The sequence below is a fragment of the Tachysurus fulvidraco genome, chromosome 14, assembly GCF_022655615.1.
Source record: "Tachysurus fulvidraco isolate hzauxx_2018 chromosome 14, HZAU_PFXX_2.0, whole genome shotgun sequence".
NCBI classification, from domain to species: domain Eukaryota; kingdom Metazoa; phylum Chordata; class Actinopteri; order Siluriformes; family Bagridae; genus Tachysurus; species Tachysurus fulvidraco.
In genome coordinates, this window is record NC_062531.1 from 19,116,147 (window position 1) to 19,142,049 (window position 25,903).

The following is a 25,903-nucleotide window of genomic DNA, read 5'->3' on the forward strand; positions in this document are numbered from 1 at the left end:
AGGCAGGTCTTGCTTTACAATAGCAGCTTATGAGCCACAGTACCGAGCAGTTAACACGGTTTGTTATGTGTGTTTTTGTTCCCTCACACCGTTCCCTTTTCTGTCCATTGGTTGAGAACGTAATTTGTTTAAAATTCCGAGATCTATAAGATACAAGCTTTGTATTAGTTGCACAAACAAATCGAAAGCTACAGAGTCTTTTAAAACCTTTTAGAAAGCTTCTCCTTCTCCAGCAGTAAGATGTTCGCTGTTAATCATAGTTAGCTAGCTCACTCACTGTATCTACACCAAGTGAAATGGAAATCTGATCCACGTTTTGTTTTGGAAACACATCTCCCCTTATTTTACCTTTGTACAAGAAAGAACACACCTGGAGTTAGTTATATATTCCTAGTCAATAAGATAAAAGTGAAGACCAGCCTAATAATGTATTCGTCTATAATCCATTGGGGACAGCAAAACCTGGGCCTGGATTTATGGGACAAATATAGTGACAAAATTCTAAGAAAAATTCCTAGAAATGTGGGCGTTTCCACTTCAAATTTAAAAAAAAGATCCTAGTAGAGATAAAATTTATACATGAAGCATCTTAACCCTTAAAAGAGCTCTAAAGGTCAAAAAGTGTTAGGAGAAGAGAGGAGGACTTTTAAGAGGCTTAAGAGTTTCTTAACAGAGGAGAAAATGGGTGAAGAAAAGCATCGTATACAATATTTAATAACGTGCGTTAATACAACAAGAGATAACATCTCTGACACAGTGCAGAAATGACGTATATATACACCACAGACTAGATTTTAAAAGCGCTCCTATTTTTAATCATACAACAATCATCACAGTTTTTATAAGAACGTGTCATACCTAGTAACGGGTTAAGCCTTTTCTTTAAGATAAAAATTGTTGTTTCCTTGCTTATTGTTGCTCTGAGATTAGCTCTTAAGCTAGCATTCCTAGTTAGAAATTGTTAAGCTAAATTCCTGAGCTCTCTGAGATCATTCTTACAATCTTTATGAACGTGGGCCCTGGACTTTTACACTTGTATCTGTGATCTGTAAAACTAGGCCCGGTGTTCTGGTGCGCGCTTGCAGGTTGGACACATTTGTATATTTCAGCTGATGTTATCAAGAGCTTCATCTTTCACTAGCCAAACAAGCTTTCTCTTTTCTATAGGTATAACGAGGTTATACAGAAAGCCGTGTAGCCGTATTAAATCAGGTGTTAGAGAAGTATATGAAGCCTAATTGCCAAAAGCAGTGCGTGATATAAAGTAGACCGAGGGCTGGAGATACTGGAAGGAAAAGCTGTGTAGCAGTAAAGCTGATTAATGCCCATGTTTTCTCATCGCTACTGTGGCTGTGTGCGTACACACCCAGCTACAACTGATTTTACTCCACGACGAGTGGACGACACCAGACTCTGGCAGATTTGTTAGATATCCAAAATATTGCTGCACAACCGTTTGAGCTACAAGTGTCCACATCCACGTGTGTCTTTCAGCCCAGGAGCCATAAGATGAAAGCGGAGGTCAAACGGAGGAGAGTGTTATGGTCTGCGCATTCCTTACAGGAAAATGGAGTTACATAATCATTCTTCCTGGTTCTTATTGGATCATTTGACCATGTAAGAGAATGGACTATATCTGAGGCCCATTGTCAATATGGTGCAGAAATGCAATGTTGCACTACAGTGACTTCAGCACACCTTCTCTAAAAACAATTCATCCAAAGGCGGTGCAAGGTGGCGCAATGCCATGCGGAGATACAATACATTATTTAACTATAAAGCGCTTCATTCCTCTCACACCTCAACTCCTCTATTAGCCAAGACTTTATCACATACATCACAGCAGCTCTAAACACTCATTCCCTTATCCACCTCTGGGTTTTTTCTCCAGTTCAAGCCAACGTTTGCAAAGTCCTGATGACGTGATAGCAAGATTAAAGTCACAGCTTTACCTCTGACTTGTACAAAGCTGTTACCGAACCTGAAGCGTCCGTCTAAATAATGCTAAATAAACGCTTCCTCGCAGAAAACTGCACCATAGCAACAATCTCTTAAATCCATTTATTTTGACAATTTCCACCAAATTATTGATTACTACAGAAAGGATAAGTAGATTTAGTGACTCGAAGCCGCCCGTGCTGTCAGAGCTACTGTTTGAGCTCCAGACAATTAATCAACAACTTCTGACTCCCAGATTGATTTTAACAGTTCTGTCGAGTGAGTTACTAGCTACTAACAATCTAGTTACAGTTCTAGTTCTTCCTTATTTTTATGGAAACCGTTATGCCATCAAATCAGAAATCCAAGCAGGAACAATCTGTAGTACGGCACACTATATATATATATACACTCTTCTATATGCACACCATCTGTTCCCTCTGTGCTGCTGTTTTCTCTCTGGCTCCACACAACAGTTATAGAGCATTTCTCTATATATAAAACCACAAAAGGTAAATGTAACGTAGAACAAAGCTCATCAATCAACATCAGCCTCATATGCAAACAGTCAATATGGCAACCTTCCTTATGTTTATTGATGTACTAGTTAATAAAGAGCTCAAGCAGACAATCTGGTGTATCAATCACAATCACAATGCAGTATGACATGCTGTTAAATCCTTACCCCTGTGTGTGCGAGTGTGTGTGTGTGTGTGTGTGTGTGTGTATGTGTGTGTGTGTGTGTGTGTGTGTGTGTGTGTGTGTGTGTGTGTGTTTATTGCTATTTTTTTTGTTTGTTTTTCACCAGATTCTGCAGTGTGTGTTTGTTGATTGGCAGAGCTGACTGTGCACTCACCTCATACTCACATCCTCAGCATCCTTTCTTTCTTCACCTCTCACAGGAAACAACATTTGCATAGACGTAGCGGTGATTCACGGGTACTAGCACTTTAAATAGCACATGTTCGGTTCTGTGGAGAACTCTTGCCCTGATTTGTACACCTAAGAATAGATGACCTGCAGAACAGCGTCAGAGATTTGAGTCTGATCAGAGATCCTAAGTGTCACTTTTAAAACTGAGTGTTTTTTTTTTAACCCATGATTAGATTTGGAGCGAAGATGTAGAACTGAAATGTATTTGTTGTCGAGCCAAGTGTTTACAAGATGTCTCAGAATCGCTGACCCTTACATAACTTTGATCACTTGTGATCGGTTGTTTATTGCGTAAGTGGTTTACACACTACATAATCACTCCAATCTATCACTCGGAGAGATCCTCACATCCCGCTTTCTCATGAACGTAAGCACATCACTAAACAGTAGATAGATAAACGTCCACCATCAGAACGTTTCCTAACCAGAAGCCGTGGGTGGATAAAACCATCCGCGACGCTCTGAGATCCCGCTCTGTTGCCTACAACACGGGGCTCGCCGTGGACATGGACATGGATGAGTACAAGGCTGCGTCTTACAGTGTGCGCAGAGCGCTGAAGGAAGCAAAGCCGCGCAACGGGAGGAAACTACAGTCACAGTTCCAACATGGTGGCTCTAGGAGCCTGTGGCAGGGACTAAGGAACATTACGGACTATAGAAGACCAGCTTCTAGAATGGGAAATGCGGACGCTTCTCTGGCAGACGAGCTAAACATCTTTTACGCTTGCTTCGAGGCTGCAGCTAACCACGCTAGCGACGCTAGCGGCACAAACAGCATGCACGCTGAGAGAGCTGGAGAGGTAAAGACGTTCACCATCTCGGAGCATGACGTGAGGAGGGCATTCAGGAGAGTGAATACCAGGAAGGCAGCAGGACTAGATGGCATCACTGGTCGGGTTCTGAAAGCCTGCACTGACCAGCTAGCACCGGTGTTCACTGAGATATTCAACCACTCAATGGAACAGTCTGTTGTCCCCTCATGCTTCAAGCAGTCCACCATTGTTCCTGTCCCCAAGAAACCCCAGCCCGCCTGCCTCAACGACTACCGCCCTGTTGCCCTGGCCTCAGTAGTGATGAAGTGCTTCGAGAGACTTGTCAGAGACTTCATCACTGCATCACTACCAGACACACTGGATCCACTACAGTTCGCGTACTGCCAGAACCGCTCTACTGAGGACGCCTTTGCTCATCTTCTTCACACCACGATGAGCCACCTGGACTGTAGAAAAGGGAATTATGCGTAAATGCTGTTTGTGGACTACAGTTCAGCATTTAACACCATAATTCCCTCCACGCTCACCTCTAAGTTGGAGGTCCTGGGACTCCGCTGTGTTAGTGGATCTCCAACTTCCTGACAGACAGACCACAAGCTGTACGGGTGGACAAACACACATCATCCACCCTCACCCTCAGCACTGGAGCCCCCCATGGTTGTGTTCTGAGCCCCCTGCTGTACTCACTGTACACTTGACCAGCTCCACCACCATCATCAAGTTTACTGACGACACTGTTGTGGTGGGCCTGATCTCCAACAACGATGAGACGGCCTACCTTCAGGAGACTAAAAACCTGGAGAGATGGTGCCAGGAGAACAATCTTCTCCTGAATGTCAGCAAGACTAAAGAGTTGATAGTGGACTTCAGCACAAAGCAGGAGCGGTCATACCAACCTCTAACCATCAACGGGACCCCAGTAGAGAGAGTGGACAGTTTCCGGTACCTAGGTGTTCACATCACACAGGACCTGTCTTGGTCCTGTCACATTAACACCCTGGTGAAGAAGGCCCGGCAGCGTCTGTACCATCTGAGACGCTTGAGGGACTTCAGTCTACCCTCTCAGGTGCTAAAGACATTCTACACCAGCACCATTGAGAGCGTCCTGACAGGTAGCATCACTTCCTGGTTCGGGAAAAGCACCATGCAGGACAGGCGAGCGTACCATCCACACTGAGCTCCCTGACCTGCAGGACATCTACAGCACGCGGTGCCAGACCAGACCCAGGAAGATTGCAAAAGATCTCAGCCATCCCAACAATGGACTCTTTTCTTTGTTGCGTTCGGGGAAACGCTTCCGCTCTCTGAAAGCAAACACAGAGAGGATGAGGAGAAACTTCTTCCCGCAGGCCATTCGGAGTTTAAACCAGGAAACATCCAGGATCTAGCACTGGACCTCTCTCTCCATCCCCACTGTTCCATGCACCCCCGCTTCTTTTGCAATGACACTTTAATTCTGGACTGTCACTGTCACTTTAACTCTGGACTTGCACAGCACAGTGCCACTTTATACACTTTATACACTCCACATACTATTTACACACCATACTTTACCTGGACATTCTATGGACACTTTAACTCTGGACTTGCACAGCACAGTGCCACTTTATACACTGTTTACACACCATACTGCACCTGGACACTTTAAGGACAATCTTCAAATACCATACACATTTATGTATATGCATATTATGCATATGTATATACATTATTTCTTCATCTATATTTTCATATTTTTATGTATTTATAATTTTATGTATATATTTTCATCTATTTAGTTTTCTTATACAGTTTATACTTATTATTTTATTCTTATTTTATTTCTTGCTTTTTTTAAAAATACTTTTTATATATCTTTTTTATTCTTATACCGGACAGTTGCATAAAGCAATTCACTGCATATCGTACCCTGTATGTATGTGTATGTGAGAAATAAAATTTGATTTGATTTGATAATAAATGTGACTACTTGCAGGGGGTTTCTCATTATGCAGTCCAGCACCATGAATATATCGAGACGAGAAACTCTTCACACCAAGCACGAGACGGGTGGGCGGAGTCAACTAGCTTCAAAACTAGGAAATAAGGGCTAAAATAACAAGTGTGCACTAGATGGATGAAAGACTTCATTTCCCAGAGTGCAGTGCAGAGTAGGTGAGAATGTAGGTCACACCAGGGTTCCCTGAACTCTTTCATATGCTATTTATAGTCTGTGCAAGTGTTTTTTTTCTTTTTTTGGTTTTTTTTTTGGTACACTCTGGTTTCAGTCCTGTTTCACAAAATAGGCACTAGGAACTTAAAACCAGGATAGCCTACATTTTTTTATGAGTTGTGATTTCCATCACTGTAAACATCTCATGGATCACAGACCCCCAGTTATATTTCATTAATGCTGATATTATTATTATTATTATTATTATTATTATTATTATTATTATTATTTATTTAGTTATTTAGTTATTTTATTATTTATTTTATGTAATTTATTTATTTATTTATTTGTTTATTTGTTGTTGTTTTTTTACCGAGTACACATTTTCTTTCTTTAGCAGATTTGGTTCAAAACTTTTGCTCTGAAACTTTGTTCAAACGTTTTACGTTCAGCAGGAACAGCAGAAAATGTATTTGTTTATGAATTGTTTTGTGTAGTGAAATGTGAGGTGAGATTTAGGATCTTAGTTGTATTCCCAAAATACCACCTGCTTCTTGTCCAGTTCTGAACGTCCTGTTAATTTCCCATTTAAAACGTCTACCTTCAGTGTTCCTCAGAATTAATATTGTATTAATACATTGCGAAGCAGTGCACCTCGTTTCTGCCTTTGCACGTGTTAATCCCAGGGTACTGACAAGCTACTTTGGTTATCAAATGTGATCCAGGTGAAGTTAGAATGGACTTGTTTACATAGCATGCTACACTGCTATGCTAGCTGGAACATTGTGATAAAAGGCAACACAATCAGCTCATCTCACAGTGCTTTATTTGACCAGAGTCTGCTCATTCATCACACTTACACTCAGGCTTACCACGGACACGAACAGTTCAGGTTAATACACAAAAATCAAACTGATTTCTTTCCTTCACCTTTTGTTTGCCTCTTCCATCTATTTCCTCTTTGCAATGAAATTCCTTTCAGGTGAGGCTGCAGTTCGTTACAGTTTTTGTGTGTGGTTGTGTGTTGTTGTGTACACAAAGATAGATACGGATAAGGTCCCTCTTCATCGTGTGACAGATGTTTTTATAATATTAAACGACGCATTTTTTGCAGTTATCTAGAGTACAATAAGGAACATAAATGCATTTATAGATTGCATGTGTGTGTGTTTGTAGGTAAGGGTGGGGTGGGGTCATTTTTATTGGTCCCTACAGCAAACTACTGAACTTGAGGTCATCCTTGTCCTTAGCAGTATAGTACGAGAAACGTACACGCTCGTAATCGAGTATCAACATCGTGCTGTTTGAGCATGTGCGACTGTGTGTGAGAACAACGTGAAAATCGAACCATTAGACGAGCACGTTCCATAGGGTCTTGTCACATTGCTGTTCTTCTTTTGTGCTCGCGCACACACACACACACACACACACACATACACACACTCACTCACACCCACACACACACTATCTCTCTCTCTCTCTCTCTCTCCCATCCCATGATGACTGGCGTGTTTACATAGACAAAGTGCATGGCAGTGACCCCACCCCCACTGAGCCCTGAGCCAATAGGCATTCAGGGTGGAGAGCTAATTTGCCTTCTTTGTGTGTGTGGTGCTGGGAGAGCAGAGGAGCCGGAGCAGCTGCAGGCTCACAACTGCTGCTTTTTTAAAGAGTCCTGATTTCACTACTTCTCTCCATGCTAGCTACTAGCCTGCCGATTACCTTAATTCACGCTCTGCACTGATCTTCAGCGGCGTGCCAGGAGACAGGGGTTAATCGTGTAACGGTGTGACCTCAGACGTGGTTGTTATTGGTCTCGATGCTCCCCACGTGCTCTCACGATGGCTGACGAAGACGTAGAAAAGATCAGAATGTAGCTACAGCTGTCACGCAGAAAGCGCCAAGGCCAGCAAGTGGGTATTCTGTTTTCTTTCTAGTAGAACGTGTCTGTAGCGAGGGGGGGGTTATTAGTGCTTCTTTTTTTTATTTAAATACCTTGTTTCTCGAGCCACATTCTCATCAGGGCTTTTTGATGACATCCGCATATGTACACAAAGTTTCAAGTGCTTCTTTTTTCCGAGAAAGTTAGACAGAAGGGTTTTTTTTTTTTAGCGGTTGTCCATAGCAACCGCTCAGGATGTCTGGCAGTCGAGCTGTCTGCTGAGATGTACATTTTCATCTCTGTGTACAATTGTGATGGTGTTACTTTCTCCACACGGCACTTCAAAAATGAATCAACCCTCGCGAAGTACTCGTGAATCTTCAACTCGAACCACTGTGACACGTTTCACGTTTCTTTCTTAAACCGCAGGGTCAGATTTGGACGTGTGAGATCGTATACAGCGGATGCTGACCACACAATGCTGTGGCACTCCTTTTTAGTCTTTTAGTATAAGTTTGATACACTGTTGTCACAATACACCTATATTTGTAGGATATAACCAGATTATAACTCGTTATATCGTTGCATATCGCAATGGGAATATGAGTATAGACTGTCGAGGTGGGTATGTAAGAAAAGACAAAATGGAGCATCTGCTCACAACATCACGTTAGACAATATAGCGCGAAATCGTCTCCTGTTGGAACACGGTGGAACTGTGCACATGCCAGCAAGGCATTCGATCTCATAGACCACTGCATAATGGATGTGACCTCAAGCTAACAGCATCCTCATTATCCCATTTGACCAAGCAGCTGAGCAGACAGCACTCTCCTAACCAGCAGCTAAGCTACTGTAGGTTAGGTTCAGGTTCAACAGATTAAAATGAAAAGAAGAAATAGCTCTATATATTTCTTTTCCTAATGCACTGAACAGGAGGTCAGCAACCAACCCCCCGGCTCCTCTCAGGTAAACACGTAGCGCAAGCCCACAGCTCAGGATAATCAAAGAATCTTCTTCTTCTATCTTCTGGAGAACCTCTCCCTGAATATGAATAGACCCAGCTGTTTGGTTTCTTTTTCTTTTCTTTTCTTTTCCCATTTTAACAATAGTGATTTAATGAAAGACAAAGGTAGAAGCTCATAATCAAGGAAGTGAGTGGTGAAAGACGAAACAATAGCCATGAGATTTAACTGTCAGACACTTTCCTGAAACAATGCCCTGCCTGGGTCATGCAGAGATGCAAAGGGAAGCCCGAAAGGAAAAGGTTAGAAAGTCACAGTATTTAATATCCGACCACACGTAGCTCTTTTTGCTTCGGTTCAAGCCGCTTTCCTTCAGACTAGAAGTAGGAAACGATTTCAACGTTAAACTCATTTGAAACTGATCAGTGTTGAAAAGGCACAAACAGTTAACATAAAGTGATATAACATAAAGTTATATCACAAAATTGAAACTCGCAGGAAATAAATAAGAAAATAGACACGATTCACTGAAAATATTCGGTCCTCGAAATCTAATATTAGGTTATTGGGGTGGCGCGATGGTCAGCATCGCCGCCTCACAGCTGCAGGGTTCGATCCTGGGCTCAGGTTACTTTTGGTATGGAGTGTTGCATGCTCGTTCATTTGGGTTTCCTCCCATTGTCCAAAAGACACGCAGGCATGCAAATTGACTACAGTAAATCACCCCTAGGTGTGAAAGTGTGTGTGCACGGTGACCCGCAATGGACCGACACCTCATCCTGGGAGAATTCTCCACCACAGATCCACCACAACCATGACCAGGATTGTGTGTTTGCTGTAAATGTAATAAACGACATGAATGATATTTAAGTGTCCGTTAACTGCTCTGAATTTGGTAGCAAAGATCAATTAGACGTTTGCTGCTACGATCCGAGCGAAGTAAATCCTAGCACATCCTGCACCGAGTCTCAAATTATCCTTCTGTTGTTTTCAGCCACTCCTTGACCTTTGGTCACATGTGACGTTCTGTACATTGTTCTGTTTCCACCACCCCACCACCACCCCAAATTGATGAGGATGTTAATGTGGATGTGAGTCATTTTAAGATGAAAATATCTCTCTGAAATGGAAACGTTTCATAAATATGATCAGCTGGGAAAGTGAGGGAATGTTAAAGCGGGCGTTTTCAGGCTCATGTGCTAACATGACACATATGTTCTTATAACTAGTTGTTGCTTTGCACCTCTAGGTTTGGTTCTTAGACGGATTTAATGTTTCTTGCATACTTTGCTGTTTAATGTTTTGCTTCGGTTACTCAAGTCCTTCTTTTGGTCATATTTGCTGGTCCTCTTGGGACCAGTTATCACAGGGATTAGTGAGTGAAAGCTACCAAAGCTACCAAAAATGACACCTTGGGCCTTCAGATCTAAATAATCTAATTATATATAGGCTTGATTTTTTTTTCCGTATTTCTCCTGATCTATATGCCTTAGTTTACTCGTCCTCTTCCTCTCTTTTCAGGTACCACACGGCCACCTCGTGAGGGCGAGCTTCCAGGTGTGGATTACAACTTCCTTTCAGTGCAGGAGTTCCTGGAGCTCGAGCATTGTGGAACCCTTTTGGAAATAGGAACGTACGAAGGTGCGTGAGATTGTTCAGGTGTTTACTGTTTACTGCAGCCGACCTACCTGTAGAACACATATTCTCCTGCAGTGTCATCACTGACATGATGAAATGGAAACAAGTAGTGTTCACATGGATGTAATGGAAATGCACACACACACACACAAACACGCACACACACAAACACGCACACACACACACACACACACACACACACACACACACACACACACACACACACACAGGTGCAGGGATGTTGTTGCCTTGGCATGCAAACATTCAGCTGGACAGGAAGAGAGGAACATGCCCACCCGTGCACACACACACACACACACACACACACACACACACACACACACACACACACACACACACACACACAGAAATAAGTGTTCCTCTCCTTATAGTCTTTCTGGTGGCAACTGACTTTGGCATTGAGCTTCAATCTCTCTGGCACTATGCATGTTCTCTCTCTCTCTCTCTCTCTCTCTCTCTCTCTCTCTCTCTCTCTCTCTCTCTCTCTCTCTCTCTCTCTCTCTCTCTCTCTCTCCCCCCTCTCATTTCTCTCTCTCTCAAGCATTAACATACTTCCTTCATCCCATGTCTCCTAGGTAACTATTATGGAACACCCAAGCCACCCAGCCAGCCTCGCTGTGGGACAGTGATTACCCAGGATGCTTTGCGACACACCCTTTTTGGCTCCTGGAATTCCACGCCCAAGCGCACAAAGTCCTACAATGATATCCAGCATGCTCGAGTAGTGCCAGTTGAGCAGACAGAAGATGCAGACTTCGACACAGACATGAATAACACTTTTACAGGTATGCACATGTCTAAGAGAAAAATACAGCTCAGGTACTTTTCGTTATTATTTATATGGCATCTGGTTGATGGTGATGTGTATCGGGACATGGTTTTCTTGAGATTTAGCTTTTATGGGGACACAAGTGATTAAAAACCTCCACCAGATCTTCTCCCAGTTCCTGCCAGAAGAACTTGTAGAATTCCTCTGCTAGGCCAATTGTTCCAGGAGCTTTTCCTACGCCATTGTGTTTAAGGTGGCCTCTAGCTCTTCCAGAACCTACCATTGCAGCAATGTCTTCTGGAGAAACCTTTGCAAGTCGTCGATAAAAGCTGTCTAGCAGCTCCACGTTGTCCCTTTATATACCCTTGTACAGTTCTTTGTAGAGGTTCGTGCCACATTGTCTGATGGCGTTGTTATGTGTTGCTCGTCCTCTTTCGTCCATTTCTTTAGCTCCTTCTAAACGTGATCTGGTGAGAACACCTTGTGCTTTTGTACCCAATATATTCGCCATTTGTGCCTTTTTTGCTGTGGACTCGGTTAAAGCCTGGCGTTCCACTATTTCTATCTCCAGCTCCCTTAATGACTTGGTGATGTCTAGGGTTGGGAACCGAGAACCGGTTCTTATTCAGAACCGGTTCTGTTTTTTAACAGGAACCGGAACTGCGCAGAATTTTTAAGTTTCGGTTCCAAACGCGGTTCTGATGCGGGCAAAGCGCTGGGAGCGGTCACTTTAAATAGCCATGTCTTACCTCATGAATATTAATTGTTTACACTGTTTACAGTCACACAACCAAATTAACGCAGCTTACCACAGAAATCAGTGTTAAACATGTCTTAAGTGTGGATTCGTTTCCAAAGCTACAACAATGAAGCAAATCTACCCCCTCTGAGAGGGGTTTCTCCACAGCTGGAGAGACAATAAGCCAGGAAAGTCTCGTCTTCTCCCAGAGAAAGCAGACATGTTCATTTTTCTTTAGAAAAATTACTGTTTTGCGAAATTGTCATTCTGGATGTCATTCTGGGGTGGTTAGACCACCTCTTACCTAATGGTTAGAGAGTCTGACTCGTAATCCTAAGGTTGTGGGTTCGAGTCTCGGGCCGGCCATGACTGAGATGCCCTTGAGCAAGGCACCGAACCCCCCAACTGCTCCCCGGGCGCCGCAGCATAAATGGCTGCCCACTGCTCTGGGTGTGTGTTCACGGTGTGTGTGTTCACTGCTGTGTGTGTGCACTTTGGATGGGTCAAATGCAGAGATCGAATTCTGAGTATGGGTCACCGTACTTAGCCGTATGTTACTTCACGTCACTTTCGTCATTTTATAAATTTGATTTTGGTTTTATTTAAATTTAAATTGATATGAATTGAAATGCTCTGTTTAAAATATTTAAAGAGTGATTAATAAACACAAATGGAATTGTTTAAGTATTGTGCATTTTTTTTCACATTTCTTTCATTATGGAACCGGAATCGAAACCGGAAAATTTCGTTTGATACCCAACCCTAGTGATGTCCCCCATGACGTTGGCAGTGTACGTTGCTAGATTAAAACCTTTCCATGATGGAGAAATCTCTGTTCTCTTTTCCAAGACTCAATAAAATTAGCATCATTCGACATCATGAAGAAACATCAAAATGCCACTTTGCACTTCTGGGTTTGATATTTGCAATAAAAACACATGTATTGCATCGATTAATATTAAATTAAAATGTTTATTGACTTAATAAACATTCATCTGCCAGCGATCACTTCCTGTGTGTGGTAGGATTCTAGTATAAAATGTTCGGTAAAGAGAATCTCCACTCGTGTACTCACTTGGCTTAGTGACCTCAACACTGCTCTTCATCCCCATTCCATCATCCATTTAGTCTCAGTTTCTTTATCACTGAGTTTCATGTACGAACATCGCATCTGTTCTGTTTAATTGAATGAATTCAGAAAGCTCTATACATATATTTCTTTACATCCCTTAATCCTAGTAGGTTTAAGGAATCAGTGTTCATATCTGTCATGAATAAAAGTAAAAGATTAGCATTACTCTTAACGCCTCGGTTTATGCGCTCTCATCATCTTCATCGATCTCGTCTCATTGTAGTCAGAAGCGCGTGTGAAGTTCTTGGTCGAGTCTACAAAGATTTGTTAGTTGGGAAAGTATCGGTCTGTTTGTTTATCATTATTTTGTGTGTCCTCTTCTGCTGCCTTCTTCCTGACACTTCCTGATTAAATGTCCCTCCTGTCCACACCCAAAACACTGGTTGCAGAAATGACTTTAAATGTTATGTTGAGATCTTTATCCTTGTTGTTTAGCTCAGGGTCTTTACAGCCTGTTGACAGTATATTGGATGGAATGGATGACACCAGTTTACTAAATGGAGATACCTGTACTAAGCACATCATTATTAATGAACGGGGGGCGTTACACGTTCCTTGGTATTCCACAAACGTTGAATACCAATAAGCTACAGCGTCTCTCTCTCTCTCACACACACACGTGCACACACGCTGACACTAACTACTCGCTACTCACTCCTCAATACTCTACTCAGTTTACGCAAGATATAATATAAAGAAAGCAAAGATAGTTTTCACTCATGCATGCGTGTAAGAGAGGAGGGGGGGGTGCATTGTGTAAATGAGATAGCTGCCGTTATGTGAGTACAGGGCAGGTCCATCTGGTGTGTGTGTGTGCGTGTGTGTGTGTGTGTGTGTGTGTGTGTGTGTGTGTGTGTGTGTGTGCGCGTGTGTGCGCGTGTGTGCGCGTGTGTGCGCGTGTGTGCGTGTGTGTGCGTGTGTGTGTGTGTGTGTGTGTGTGTGTGTGTGTGTGTGTGTGTGTGTGTGAATAATCAAATCACATGCAGAGATTGAGGAGGAAATTATATAGCTATAGCAGAGTAAGCTGACCATTTGCACAATGACGCAGTAGAATCTTTCTACTCCATCCAATCATCTCAGCCAAGAAGTGCTGCAGCATCTCAGACGCTGTTGATGGGAGTAGATTGAAAAAATGGTTCATCCATAACGTAGGCGTTTAAAATAGTATTTGATGCGCTGCTGGAACATGGTGTAATTGTTAAATAGTTTGCTCCTTTTATATACTGTAGTTCTGTGTTGTCTTAGGTAACTCTGTGTCTTTGTGTCTTTTATTTGACTTTGTTCTGCATCAGCTATATATATATGGTTGAAATGACAACAAAAGCCTCTCGACTTGACTTCTAGTATAATCTTCAGATGTTGACTTTTGCTGTAGCCTCAGATTGTTGTTCTTGGCTGACAGGAAGGAGAGGAACCTGATGTAGTCTTCAGCCATTGTTACTCATCCACCCCAATATTTGACATGTCATGCTTTCTGAGATGCTGTTCTGCTAAGATTGGTTATGTGAGTTACTCTACCGGTTATTTGACTTTTCTCCTCCGAACTCTTTCGGCTCTCCGATGTTTCAGAGTCATGGGATAGTTTCTGCTCTTCAAACTGTTGTGTGTGGAAATCCCAGCTCTGCTTCTGGTCTCTCTTCAGTTTTCTACTCCATGGTCCATAGACTGGATATGCTGCTTGATGTGAACTGAAGATCTTGACCTGTCTAGGATTTTTTTTGTGTGTGTGTACGATTGCACGCATTGCCTTATGATCGTCTGACTGGATAATTGCAGGAACGAGTAGGTATTCGGTACTGGCGGCCCTGTTAAAGTGGCTGCTGAGTGTATTTTGAGAGCTTTGGCTACTGCTGAATAAATCACTGACAATATGCCTCTGTTAGCCAGTTAACTATTATAGATGGCAGGAAGACATGGAGGCGTTTCATGCACATTTATAGATTCTGGCGTCTGGTATCAGAGTTGTAGAGATTATTTTATTAGTCTCAGTAGACACCAGTAGCATGAAACATGGATATAGGTCCTTTTGATGGTTGACTTCATGCACTATAGATCTGATAAGATTGATAAATAAGACAAAGTTCTCCTGCTATGTGTAGATTAGTTTGTATGTTGGTGTGGAAGTGTGATTGTTAGCACAGAGTTTGTATTCGCCTTCTCCATGAGAAAATAGTTTGGGAAATGGGCCATGAAGAAGTCATCTAAGGTCTAGCTCCGTGTGTGGGTGTTTGTGTGTGTGTGTGTCTGTGTGTGTGTGTGTGTGTGTGTTTGTCTGTGCACGTGCTGCATTTGCATGCAACTATATAAACTTTCTTTCTTGTGTCTCCTCCTACCTTTTTTCTGTATCACCTTAGCACGTAGTCTCTTCCCCGCTCCACTGTTGTTTACAGGAGACTCCAGCCGGCAGGAAGTGCACGCCCCTTCCAGCGCGCTCAACAACGTGGCTGCGTCTCCCGCGGCTACCATGGCGAGCTCCCATCATCCTCAGCAGCCCTTGGAGGAAGACCCGCTTGGGCCGTTGCCAGACAACTGGGAGATGGCCTACACCGAGAACGGAGAGGTCTACTTCATAGAGTGAGCACGCTACCTTACACAATGCAATAGCAAAGACAGAGCGCAACCTAATTATCCACAAGACACCATTAAGAGCTGAAACTTGATCGAATCTGTGATGCATTTCAAATCTGTATTGCTGACTTGTGTAGCCCCAAGATGATGAGAGATTTGATTTCAGTTAGAAGCGAGTTTTGTTTTCCCAGCACTGTGACTGTCTTCATTATGCATCATCTCCAGTTACTGATCACAGACATAAGGGCATGAAGAGTACACACATTTAATGGAGAACAAACAGACTCTTGATTAATAACATTACAGCTGATATCAGCAATGCCATCTCGGCTAGAATTACCGTCTGCAAACGCAATAGCAATAAACCATTCATTATGGGAACGCTTTGTTTAAGAAGTCAAAGGCAATCATACATTTGTTGTCTTTTGAGCATTGTTTAGAAAAATTCGTTTCTGAAGCGATGCACGAGAGACTGGGCGTCAATGTTGCGTTGCATTACAAAACTGTATGTGTTTACAGTGTACTATTAATTCACTTCCATACTTTAGCTACTATTTGCAGAAAAAAGAAAAAAATCCTAGGTAGGACTGTACAAGAGTTTCACCGTATATAGATGCACTATATAAATATATAAAGCACTCTTTATGCACATGACAATAAACCTCGGCACGAACCCTCAGCCATTCACGGATAGTAGCCAAAGGATCAGAATAGTTCTGCACGAGGAAGATACGGCGTACTCTTCCCGTCACAACTACTGTAAGGGGAATGCAGAATAAAGCAGCTAGTGCTGTATTCAGTGTGTGTTATTCTCCCCTGTGATGGAGCATTGGGCAGGAGATAATTAACGAATGAAGCTCTTGAAGAAATTCAAACAAATTCTCTTATGTTTATGTAGGTTACACCTGCTGGACCTTTTCCGATTTCCAATACCAATACGTGTGTTTGTTTGTTTCTTCTAGCCACAACACAAAGACAACCTCATGGATGGACCCTCGCTGTCAGGATAAACAGCAGAAGCCTTTAGAAGAGTGTGAAGACGATGGTAAGAACAAGAACCACAAACACGATGCACACTTTATAGCACCACGCTCAAACTGTACCGTAGCGCAACGGTAATATCTAGCGTACACGCTCCTTAACTCAGGCCCCACTCTTCGTAACCAGACACCAGGTTGAGAATGGTGTTGGTTCTCTGCATACTTTCAGATCAAAGGATTTAATCGGGTGCATTAGACCGAGGCCGATATCTGATACGCTTTCTACGGTTCATATATCTGGTTTTTAGTTAAGCTTTAACTTTTTAAGTCGCTGCATCAAACCAGTATTTTTGCAAGACGGACGCATAACGGCTTCGGTCTATAAACAAATAAATCTATTTCCTGTTCTCTGAAAGTAAAGATTAATACGGATTTAACAGTCGAAGGAGGATTTTAGTGAATCATTTAGTCAAGCGTAGACTTGTAGTCTTATTGTTGCAAGAATTGCTACACAAGCTCCAATTTAACGCAATTTTATTGACATTTACGGTCGTTTAAGGTGATGAAACATTTCACCTTATGCATAATTAAAAAACACTGGCTTTCTGGTGCTAACGTAGCGGACTTTATAAACCCTTTCAGTGATCATGATACTGATTATATGAAATCTGGTGTCTCTTGCGGTGAAGGATTTCTTTTCAGAAGAGAGGAAATTGTGCCATCTGGTGGAGATTCATAAATGTTATCTTACGGCCGAGAATCAATAATCTGTTTTTGTTTTTTTTTTTCTCCCTGTTTTTTCAACGTCTTTTCTTCTTCGCCTCCTGGAGAAGAAGGCGTGCACACAGAGGAGCCAGAAGTCGATAGGAACTTGATTGAATTCGGTAGGTTTCCTTCTTTTTTCTCAGCACTCTTCCAAAGCCATGTCTTCCTCCCATGCTCCTTCCTCACCTCTTTCCTTCTTTCACTCCCCTCATTTGTCATCAGCATGCCGTAAGCCAGGCTTACAGTGTAGGACGAGAGACATCTCGACATCTCACTTCTGCTTATGCTGCATGACTCGACCTCGTAAGTCGCTCTGGACAGTGAAAATCATGTCCCTTCACCTCAGTCTGAAAATATACAGAGGCTCGGTTTGTTAATGAAGTTAATTAGGGCTGATTCCATGTGATGCTGTTTTTGCTTCTCACTTGTTAAGTTTCCAAAAAAAAAACCAAAAAAAAAACCAGGAACGTCACATAAAACATTTGCGAATAATGAACCATTTCGATCCTACGTGTTCAAGAGGAAACATTCATCACTTGCCACTGCGTTTCCCCCCCAATATAATAAAGTATTGACATCACACAAAAAAAATATCGCTTTGTCTCAAGCATTTTCCGAACGACAAAAACAACATTCCATCCGTTCTGTCCTTCCTATTTAAACCTAGTCTAATCCTTTGGTTAATGGCTTTTTTTTGTATTTAATTTATATATATATATAATTCAATGAAAAGACTTTTTTTTTTTTTTACTTTTTTTATTTAATTATCTAACCATATAATTCGATGAAAACACTTTTTTTTTTCCCTCAATGTGCATTGAGGAATTTTTCCAGTAATTGTTTTTTCCCATCATAGGTAATGTGTCTGTCTTCTGGGGAAGGAAAAAAAAAACATAGAAGCGCATAACTAATCTTCTGATACGTATAAGAGAATATGATACCCCTTATACTGTACAAGGATATTACATTTTCTGACTTATCAGAACTTCCAACACATTTATCTGCCATCCTTTAACCTTTTGCACCAGCGATTGACTCATACATACGTTCACTCATTACAAAATCCTCCAGTGTAAGCATGGCTTTAACAACTTGACTTGTTGTTTCTATTCAAGTTCTTCTTTGTCATTTAATCGCTTGTGGCTGAAACTTTAAAGCTGATATTTTGACAAAGATCATGTAGCTTGAAGAATCTGGGGGATGTGGTTAGGATAAGCCTAATCGTTAGAGGGAACCACAATACAATATGTAAGAAAATCGGAATGCTAAAGTTCCCTTATCGTGTCCTCGGTACTCCAAATTAAGAAGATGAAGTCTTTATACCTCTTAATTCCAAAAATCTTGACTTTTGCTCTCCAAGTTTTTGAGCCTCTTATATACGTACTGTATATATTAAAAACGAACAAAAAAGCTGCTTTGAATTGCCCACAGCTTATGGACAGTCGAGAATGAGTTTGATGGACAAATCCATCCTCGTTGCTTATCCATCCAAGCAGACTGTATTAGAGAGTGATGTGTGAAACAGGAGGAAGAGTCGGATTAGAGCGAAGCACTTAGCGCAAGTATGGATTGTGTAATGTAGTCTGCTGCGTCGTGTTCAGCAATCAGGCTGTTAATGAGTCCATGTGAAACCCAGTACAGTCTACTGCGCAAGTGCTAATGACACTCTGTTAGACGAAGAGCTGAGAACGGAGCTGTGTGTGTGTGTGTGTGTGTGTGTGTGTGTGTGTGTGTGTGTGTGTGTGTGTGTGTGTGTGTGTGTGTGTGTGTGTGTGTGTGTGTGTGGCATGAGTGTAAGAACACAGACGTGTAGCTCTATGAGTAGGCTTTTCATCTGTGTGTGTGTATGTGTGCGTCTGTGTACAATGGAATGCAGGCATTTTCACAAACTACACACTGCAAACTGAAAAAGTTCAAGGCCTCGTTTACCTGCGTAAGCCGACGTATATTTGCATAGAGGACTAGAACCGCTTTTCTTGCATGAGCCACTCATTTGTCACTCTCATTTTATTTCTTTTTTCTTTTTTCTTCCCCACAGCAGAATTACCTCCAGGTTGGGAGAAGATAGATGACCCAGTGTATGGTGTATATTATGTAGAGTAAGTCTAAGACTTTGTTTTCTTTCTTAAGTTTTTCATAACAATAACACACACACACACACACACACACACACACACACACACACACACACACACACACACACACACACACAAGCAGCCAGTTCCAAGCCGGATTCTTTTCCCTCCAGCTTTGAATGCTGGGGATTTGTAAGTGTCTGTGCACCAGATTCCCTCCCAATGCCTATCATTTATTTCCGAGATGATAACTTCTTTCCTTCTCTTCGTCTCTCTCTCTCTGTGTGTCTCTTTCTTAGTCACATAAACAGAAGGACACAGTATGAGGACCCGATGTTGGAGGCTAGACTTAAAAAGCAGGTCGATATCCAGCAGCCACCAGAAGGTGAGCGCTACGTCAGAGGTTCGTTCCGCTTTTTTTCTCTCTCTATTCCATTCCCACTGTATCTATTGTCTACCACAATGTTCCATGTCTTGGCGAAGACAATCGTACAGTCATATAAGACGAATTAGTTCTTTTCTTATTCACGTGAACGCTCCACTAAAGTGTAGCGGCCATTTAGGATTATACAATAGGCTTCGTCCATAATAGCTTTAATTCGTTATTGACCAGGTGGCTTTTTAGAAAGAAGATCCGTTCTAAATGCTAATGTGAATCCTAAGATAAGCAGATAACTGTTTTTTAAGTCTTTTTAAAGACGCTGTGTATTTGAGGCTCTGACTAATTTTGTCTCCATGTGTCTAAAGATGTGCGAGTGGGTCGGCGAGCTGTAAACATTTAAAACTAGATTTTGTAGAAAGCAGTAACGTTATCAGACTGGGAACTTTTCCCGAGGCTAATTTAGCTGCAACTGTCACCATGTCAAGCTTATTTAGAACAAGTTTGGGGAAAAAACTGATGCAGCATACTAAACAATTTATTAATATACTAAAACAACTTCTTTCAAGTCACGTGTAAACATGCGGCTATGTATCTAACGTCCTCGCTACTACTATACAGATAAAGATGTATCTATAGAAACCTTTCAGTAATGATGACTATGTATACATTTCTATGGCTGTATGGAAGCCAAAAGGTATATACACGGTCTGATGATAACTGTTGAGTTAACTGTATGCTTAGTGGCAAATAAATAATTAAATAAAAGCGCAGCACATACCTGAGAGCTGTTTTGTTGTTGTTGTTTTCGGCTGGAACCGGGCTTTAATCGAGGTGAAATGCCAGGGTAATGGTGAAAATGTTCAGACATCACAAACATCCTGCCATTTTAACAGGGGTGTGTAGCTTTTATATCCACTATAATATCTGCACTGTGTGGAGGTTAAGCAGCGTTGTTTAATGCAGCGCTTGTGACATATACCTGTAAAACGGATGGTTACCGTATCCAAGACTTGATTTTTTTTTTTCACTGTGAATGCTTGTGCAAGATGCAAGCATCATTCCAGAACATTTTATTATTCTGTTGAAATGATCGATAGTTCACAGCTTCTTTATTTTTAGTTGTGGTAATATCTGTTGGGGAATATGGTCACCAGGATTGTGCATGTTTCTCCGTACAGAATGGATAGAGGAGCACTCGTCCGCTGGTGCTCCGATCACCGCATACATTCCAAACCACTTGGAGACATACCGAGAGCCTCAGAGCGGCCCACAGCTCCCGCCAGTCCCCGGATGCAAACGTGAGCGTCTGTCTGCTGCTCTTAATAACGGAAAGGAAGCTAAACTGCCGCAGAACAATTAACAAATCGATTCAGATAAACACTTTTGTAACAGAAATTTGTCCAAAAAATGCTTCCGATATTTAGCAGTGTAATAATCCTGCATTGGTCTCGTGCCGATTCTCATTCAGTCATTAAGACAAGAGTGAATATGCCATGAGTCTCATTTTTGGTTTTGGTGTAGTATCTTTAAATATTCCAGAAGTGTATGTGAGTGTGAATGTGTGTGTGTGTTTGTGTAGGAGGGAAGCCGTTCTTCACAAGAAACCCCGCAGAACTCAAGGGCACATTTATAAGCACCAAACTACTGAAAAGCAGGCGGGGATTTGGCTTCACCGTGGTCGGAGGAGACGAGCCAGATGAGTTCTTACAGATCAAGAGTCTCATATTAGACGGACCAGCAGCCTTGGATGGCAAGATGGAGACAGGTAGGATGGAGACACACACGCACAGACACAGACACACTTTCAAAATTGACACTGAATGATTGTACGTCAGATATCCAGCATTATTCTGCCATCAGTGTGTCAGTTGCACTGTCATTCTACATGAGCAACAGCCTGATGGACACATCTGTGCCTCAAACACACCTTCATACACACATTTATCTAAACACACTCTCACATACATCTCATGTTTGTTTGCCCTACTACTTAAAACTTACCAGTTCCCAGCGATGCCACAGCCATCCAGAAGAGCAGCTACTTGATTACATGTGCACACATCTGTATATGTCCAATACCCATCTAAACCCAAACATTTCTTGTCATCAAAACACACTTTTAAATATGTAGCTCAAGTGTCCTTGTGTCTGTCTTCTCCAGGTGACGTCATCGTCAGTGTTAATGACACCATCGTTCTTGGCTACACACACGCTCAAGTAGTCAAGATCTTCCAGTCCATCCCTATCGGCTCAGCCGTGCAGTTGGAACTGTGCCGTGGGTACCCGCTGCCTTTCGACCCTGATGACCCTAACACCAGCCTGGTGACTTCGGTGGCCATTCTGGACAAAGAGCCTATCATCGTCAACGGCCAGGAAGCCTTTGATCCGCCACCCTTGGGCCCATGTCAGACAGGAATGGGTACAGTGGGTACAGTGGGCATGGAGCCACGCCCCTACAGCCCCACAGCAGAGGGGATGATGATGCCAGAGAACTACGGTAGTGACGTTGTGACCCTTGCATCGTCTATCGCCACACAGCCTGAGCTGATAACCGTGCACATGGAGAAGGGTGACAAGGGCTTTGGCTTCACCATTGCTGACTGTGGTGTCATTGGCAGTGCCATCGGGGGTGGCCAGAAGGTCAAGCAAATTGTAGACTACCCACGCTGTCGTGGCCTGAAGGAGGGAGACATTTTGGTAGAGGTGAACAAGAGGAACGTGCAGAACATGAGTCACAACCAGGTGGTGGAGCTTCTCAGCAAGTGTCCTAAAGGCAGTGAGGTCACCATGCTGGTACAGAGAGGTGAGCACTTTGTAAAGCGTGGTAGGACAGTTAATGGTATAAAGGGTCTCGATAGATAATCATGATCCTGGACCTCTTAGTAGTGGGGTACTTTCAACATGAACATAAACACACCAGTTGTTAATAGGATACCAAGTAACTAAGAGCCAATTATCTGCATTTACATGCTCAGCTACACGTGGCACTACACGGTATATCAGATCATTATGTATAAATAGTAAAAATGATAAATTGAAATTCTTTTTTCGCTGCTTTGGGTCATATCACATGGTCAGCCATGATAAAGCGAGTCTGGAGGCCTTGCTCATTTAGCATTTATGTGTGGATTCTCCAGTGCTAGGGCTTTATACAGAGAAAAAGCTGTTTCTTTAAGGTTTCAACGATTAAAGACATTGTATTTAACTCTACTTAAGGTAAAAGTGGGACTAATAGGGGAATGACTAACTGCTCTGACGTAAATAAATAATAACTAACAATGTATCAATGATCATTATCCTCACCATGTTTTATTCCTTACATAGCCTATTGATTAATGCTTGCTTAGGCTATTCTTGTCAGCTTTAATCGTCAAGTCTTTGTGTTCTTTTCAGAATATTGAGCTATAGATGTATAGGGGAAGGACTTCATGCCTGTAATGTACCGCATATTCATGAATATGTAGGTTGATGTAAGTGGGTGTACGTTTTAGGCGGATTAGGCGAATATCTCAGGTATTTTTCTTTTTTTTAAAAAACATAATTATAGCAAAACCAGTTAAATGATCGAATTGGGCTTCTCTCGATTACCATCGATTGTGTGTCTTCGGTCCTGTCTCTTTTTTTCTTTGTTTGTATTGGAGTAATTGTTTAGTGGCCAGTGCTGGCATTTCTGCTGTCGTAGTTGAATTACGGCGTTTTGCATAGCTTTTGCTGATTCTATAAGATCAGCATTATAGGACGGTACTCTGGCACTTCACTTGTAAATATCAAATTAGCTTAAAACCAGTGGCACTCAGAATGTTCGGCTGCTGCAGTAAAGCCAGGTAGTTGATCTGGATAGAATAGAATTAGGATTTTCGCTCATCATCACTTACTCGCAATGATGTTACTGTGACAGTTCATATAACACACAGGCGTACATAGATACACCAAGGTGAATCATAAAAATGCACAAATACAGAGAGGGAGGGGGAGAGAGAGAGAGAGGAAACACACCCTGTTGCCATAGCAATAACCCACACACTTCCCAAGGCCTGTCTTTTTGCCCATGTGTGTAGGATATAGATGCAATGAGGGAGCTGTGTATCCTGAGCTTGTTCTGTCCACTGTATTGTGTTCAAACCTTGCTGCTGAGTTATGTAACGGTCAATAGTAAAGATAATAAACAAATGTAATGGACTAAGACAATTAGTTCCTTCTGTCAAAGCACTTACAGTATGTTGTGAATGTTCCCCGAGGTTAAGATTAATGAAGCCAGATTAAACTAAACCTGTTAGTGGCAGCTGTCTCTTGACTAGTTTATCCACCAAAGAAATGTATGTAGATCACATTGTCACATGACACATATGTCTACATCTCATATGTAGTGTGAAGGAAAAAGCAGTGAAGGACTTACTGTGTTAGTGCCCTAGCTGGGAAACATGGTATTATTATCAGACAGTTATTCATCAAGCTTCTGGACAAAGAGCTAAAATTCACAAGGCATTTCTGCCTGAAAATAAATTCCATGGGAATTGCTGTAATAATCAAAAAAAAAAAAGTGTGTCTCACTTCCCCATCAAAAATGTATATGAAGTCTGATCACGTGTTCACAGGCAACAGTCGATCGCTCGAGATCGGCGTTAATAAAAGGAGTAGGGTTGCAAAGGGGCGGAAAGTGGAAACGTTCTACAGGAACTTAATCTGGGGAATTTTGGAAATATTCCAAATTAGAAACTTTATGGGAATTTAATGGAAATTTAAGGGAATTTATGGGAATTTATAGGAATTTATGGGAATTATTTGGAAAATAGGGAAATAGATTATAAACTATATCATAAAAACACATTTAGTTTGGTCATAACACTCCTAATTTACTGCTTATTAAGAGTTAGTAAGGTAGTTATTAAGTTTAGGTATTGGGTACAATTAACAATGTAGAATAAGCTAATGCAGAGTAAAGCATTAATGTGTGTTTAATAAGTACTAATAAATAGCCAATATTCTATTAATACTCATGCTAATAAGCAACTAGTTAAATGACCCTAAAATAAAGTGTTACAGTGCATGTTATGGAACTATGCAAATACATGCAGGAGGTTTGGCCTCAATGGCCCTCCAGTAAGCAGTGTGCTGTGTGCAAATGACCAAGGAATGCAGGGTACAAATTCAACTTAAATTGCATTAAATCTTGTTATTTTAAACACAATTATGCTGCAAGATTTTTTTAACTACATTTAAGTTCCTTGTTACAGGCAACTCTGCATTTTTTTAAATTCCCAGTTTATTTCCATATATTCCCGTTAATTCCCATATATTAGCGTTAATTCCCATATATTCCCTTTAATTCCCATATATTCCCGTTAAATCGCCTGGAAAGTTTCCAGCCTTGAAAACTCCCAGAATTTTGCAACCCTAAAAAGGAGTGAACAAGGCTTAACTTTTTTGGAATACTATGGAGTTGGACTACTGACCAGAAGGTTGTGAGTTTGAATACCAGGACAACCAAGCTGCCACTCCTGGACCCCTGAGCAAGGCCCTTATCCCCCAATTGCTCAGCTGTTTAAATGGGAACTGTAAGTCACTCTGGATAAGGGTGTAAGCCAAATAAATTGTAAAATGCAAACAATTGTGTGTGTGTGTGTGTGTGTGTGTGTGTGTGTGTGTGTGTGTGTGTGTGTGTGTGTGTGTGTGTGTGTATATATATATATACGCATAAATTATTTAACAGCAGTGTGAAAACAAAATCCTATCCATCAAATCTCGCAGGCCCAGTTTTAGCACTTGTAATATTTTCCACAAAATGCATTTTAAAAAGTGTATTTTACAGTTTGAAGTTGTTGCATCATACTGTAGTTGTTGATGGATGGTAGACTTTTCAAACCACTGCCTAATTAGGGAATTGCTCAAGGCTAGTCAATCACAGAAGGTGGAATAACTGCACTAATTCTCTTATGAGGTGAAAATATGCTTTAAAATCAATTTGCACCATTGTGCAGAATGATCAAGAGCAACATAACAAAACTCCAAATTGTAAGGATCTGTTTTACCTACAAGTGTAGGAATTGTTTCCCTTACAAAACCAGGCCATGATCCAGACTTGGTGTGAGGGACTTAAAGGTGTTTGGTCATTAGAGATCTGTTTCGCTTTCCTCTTATACTAAACACTTCATTGTCTTCAATGTGATTTGTCTCATAAGCTAATTAAGCCG

The 25,903-nt window shown here is 41.7% G+C and overlaps 1 protein-coding gene across 23 annotated transcripts in view; it reads left to right on the top strand.

Annotated features, from left to right (window-relative positions):
* Positions 1-25,903, top strand: part of magi1a (membrane associated guanylate kinase, WW and PDZ domain containing 1a) — a 99,247-nt gene that overhangs the window by 48,214 nt on the left and 25,130 nt on the right. For 8 of the 23 annotated variants that reach the window (XM_027167521.2, XM_027167523.2, XM_027167522.2 and 5 more), the window contains 11 exons: positions 10,165-10,284; positions 10,878-11,087; positions 15,297-15,516; positions 16,473-16,555; positions 17,321-17,374; positions 17,478-17,558; positions 19,294-19,354; positions 19,630-19,733; positions 20,891-21,010; positions 21,292-21,477; positions 21,874-22,515. In XM_027167521.2, the coding sequence (XP_027023322.1) occupies positions 10,165-10,284; positions 10,878-11,087; positions 15,297-15,516; positions 16,473-16,555; positions 17,321-17,374; positions 17,478-17,558; positions 19,294-19,354; positions 19,630-19,733; positions 20,891-21,010; positions 21,292-21,477; positions 21,874-22,515 (1,881 nt within the window). Of the gene's footprint in view, positions 1-10,164; positions 10,285-10,877; positions 11,088-15,296; positions 15,517-16,472; positions 16,556-17,320; positions 17,375-17,477; positions 17,559-19,293; positions 19,355-19,629; positions 19,734-20,890; positions 21,011-21,291; positions 21,478-21,873; positions 22,516-25,903 lie in introns of those variants that run through there. The other 15 variants (XM_027167507.2, XM_027167508.2, XM_027167513.2 and 12 more) reach the window with 13 other exon arrangements.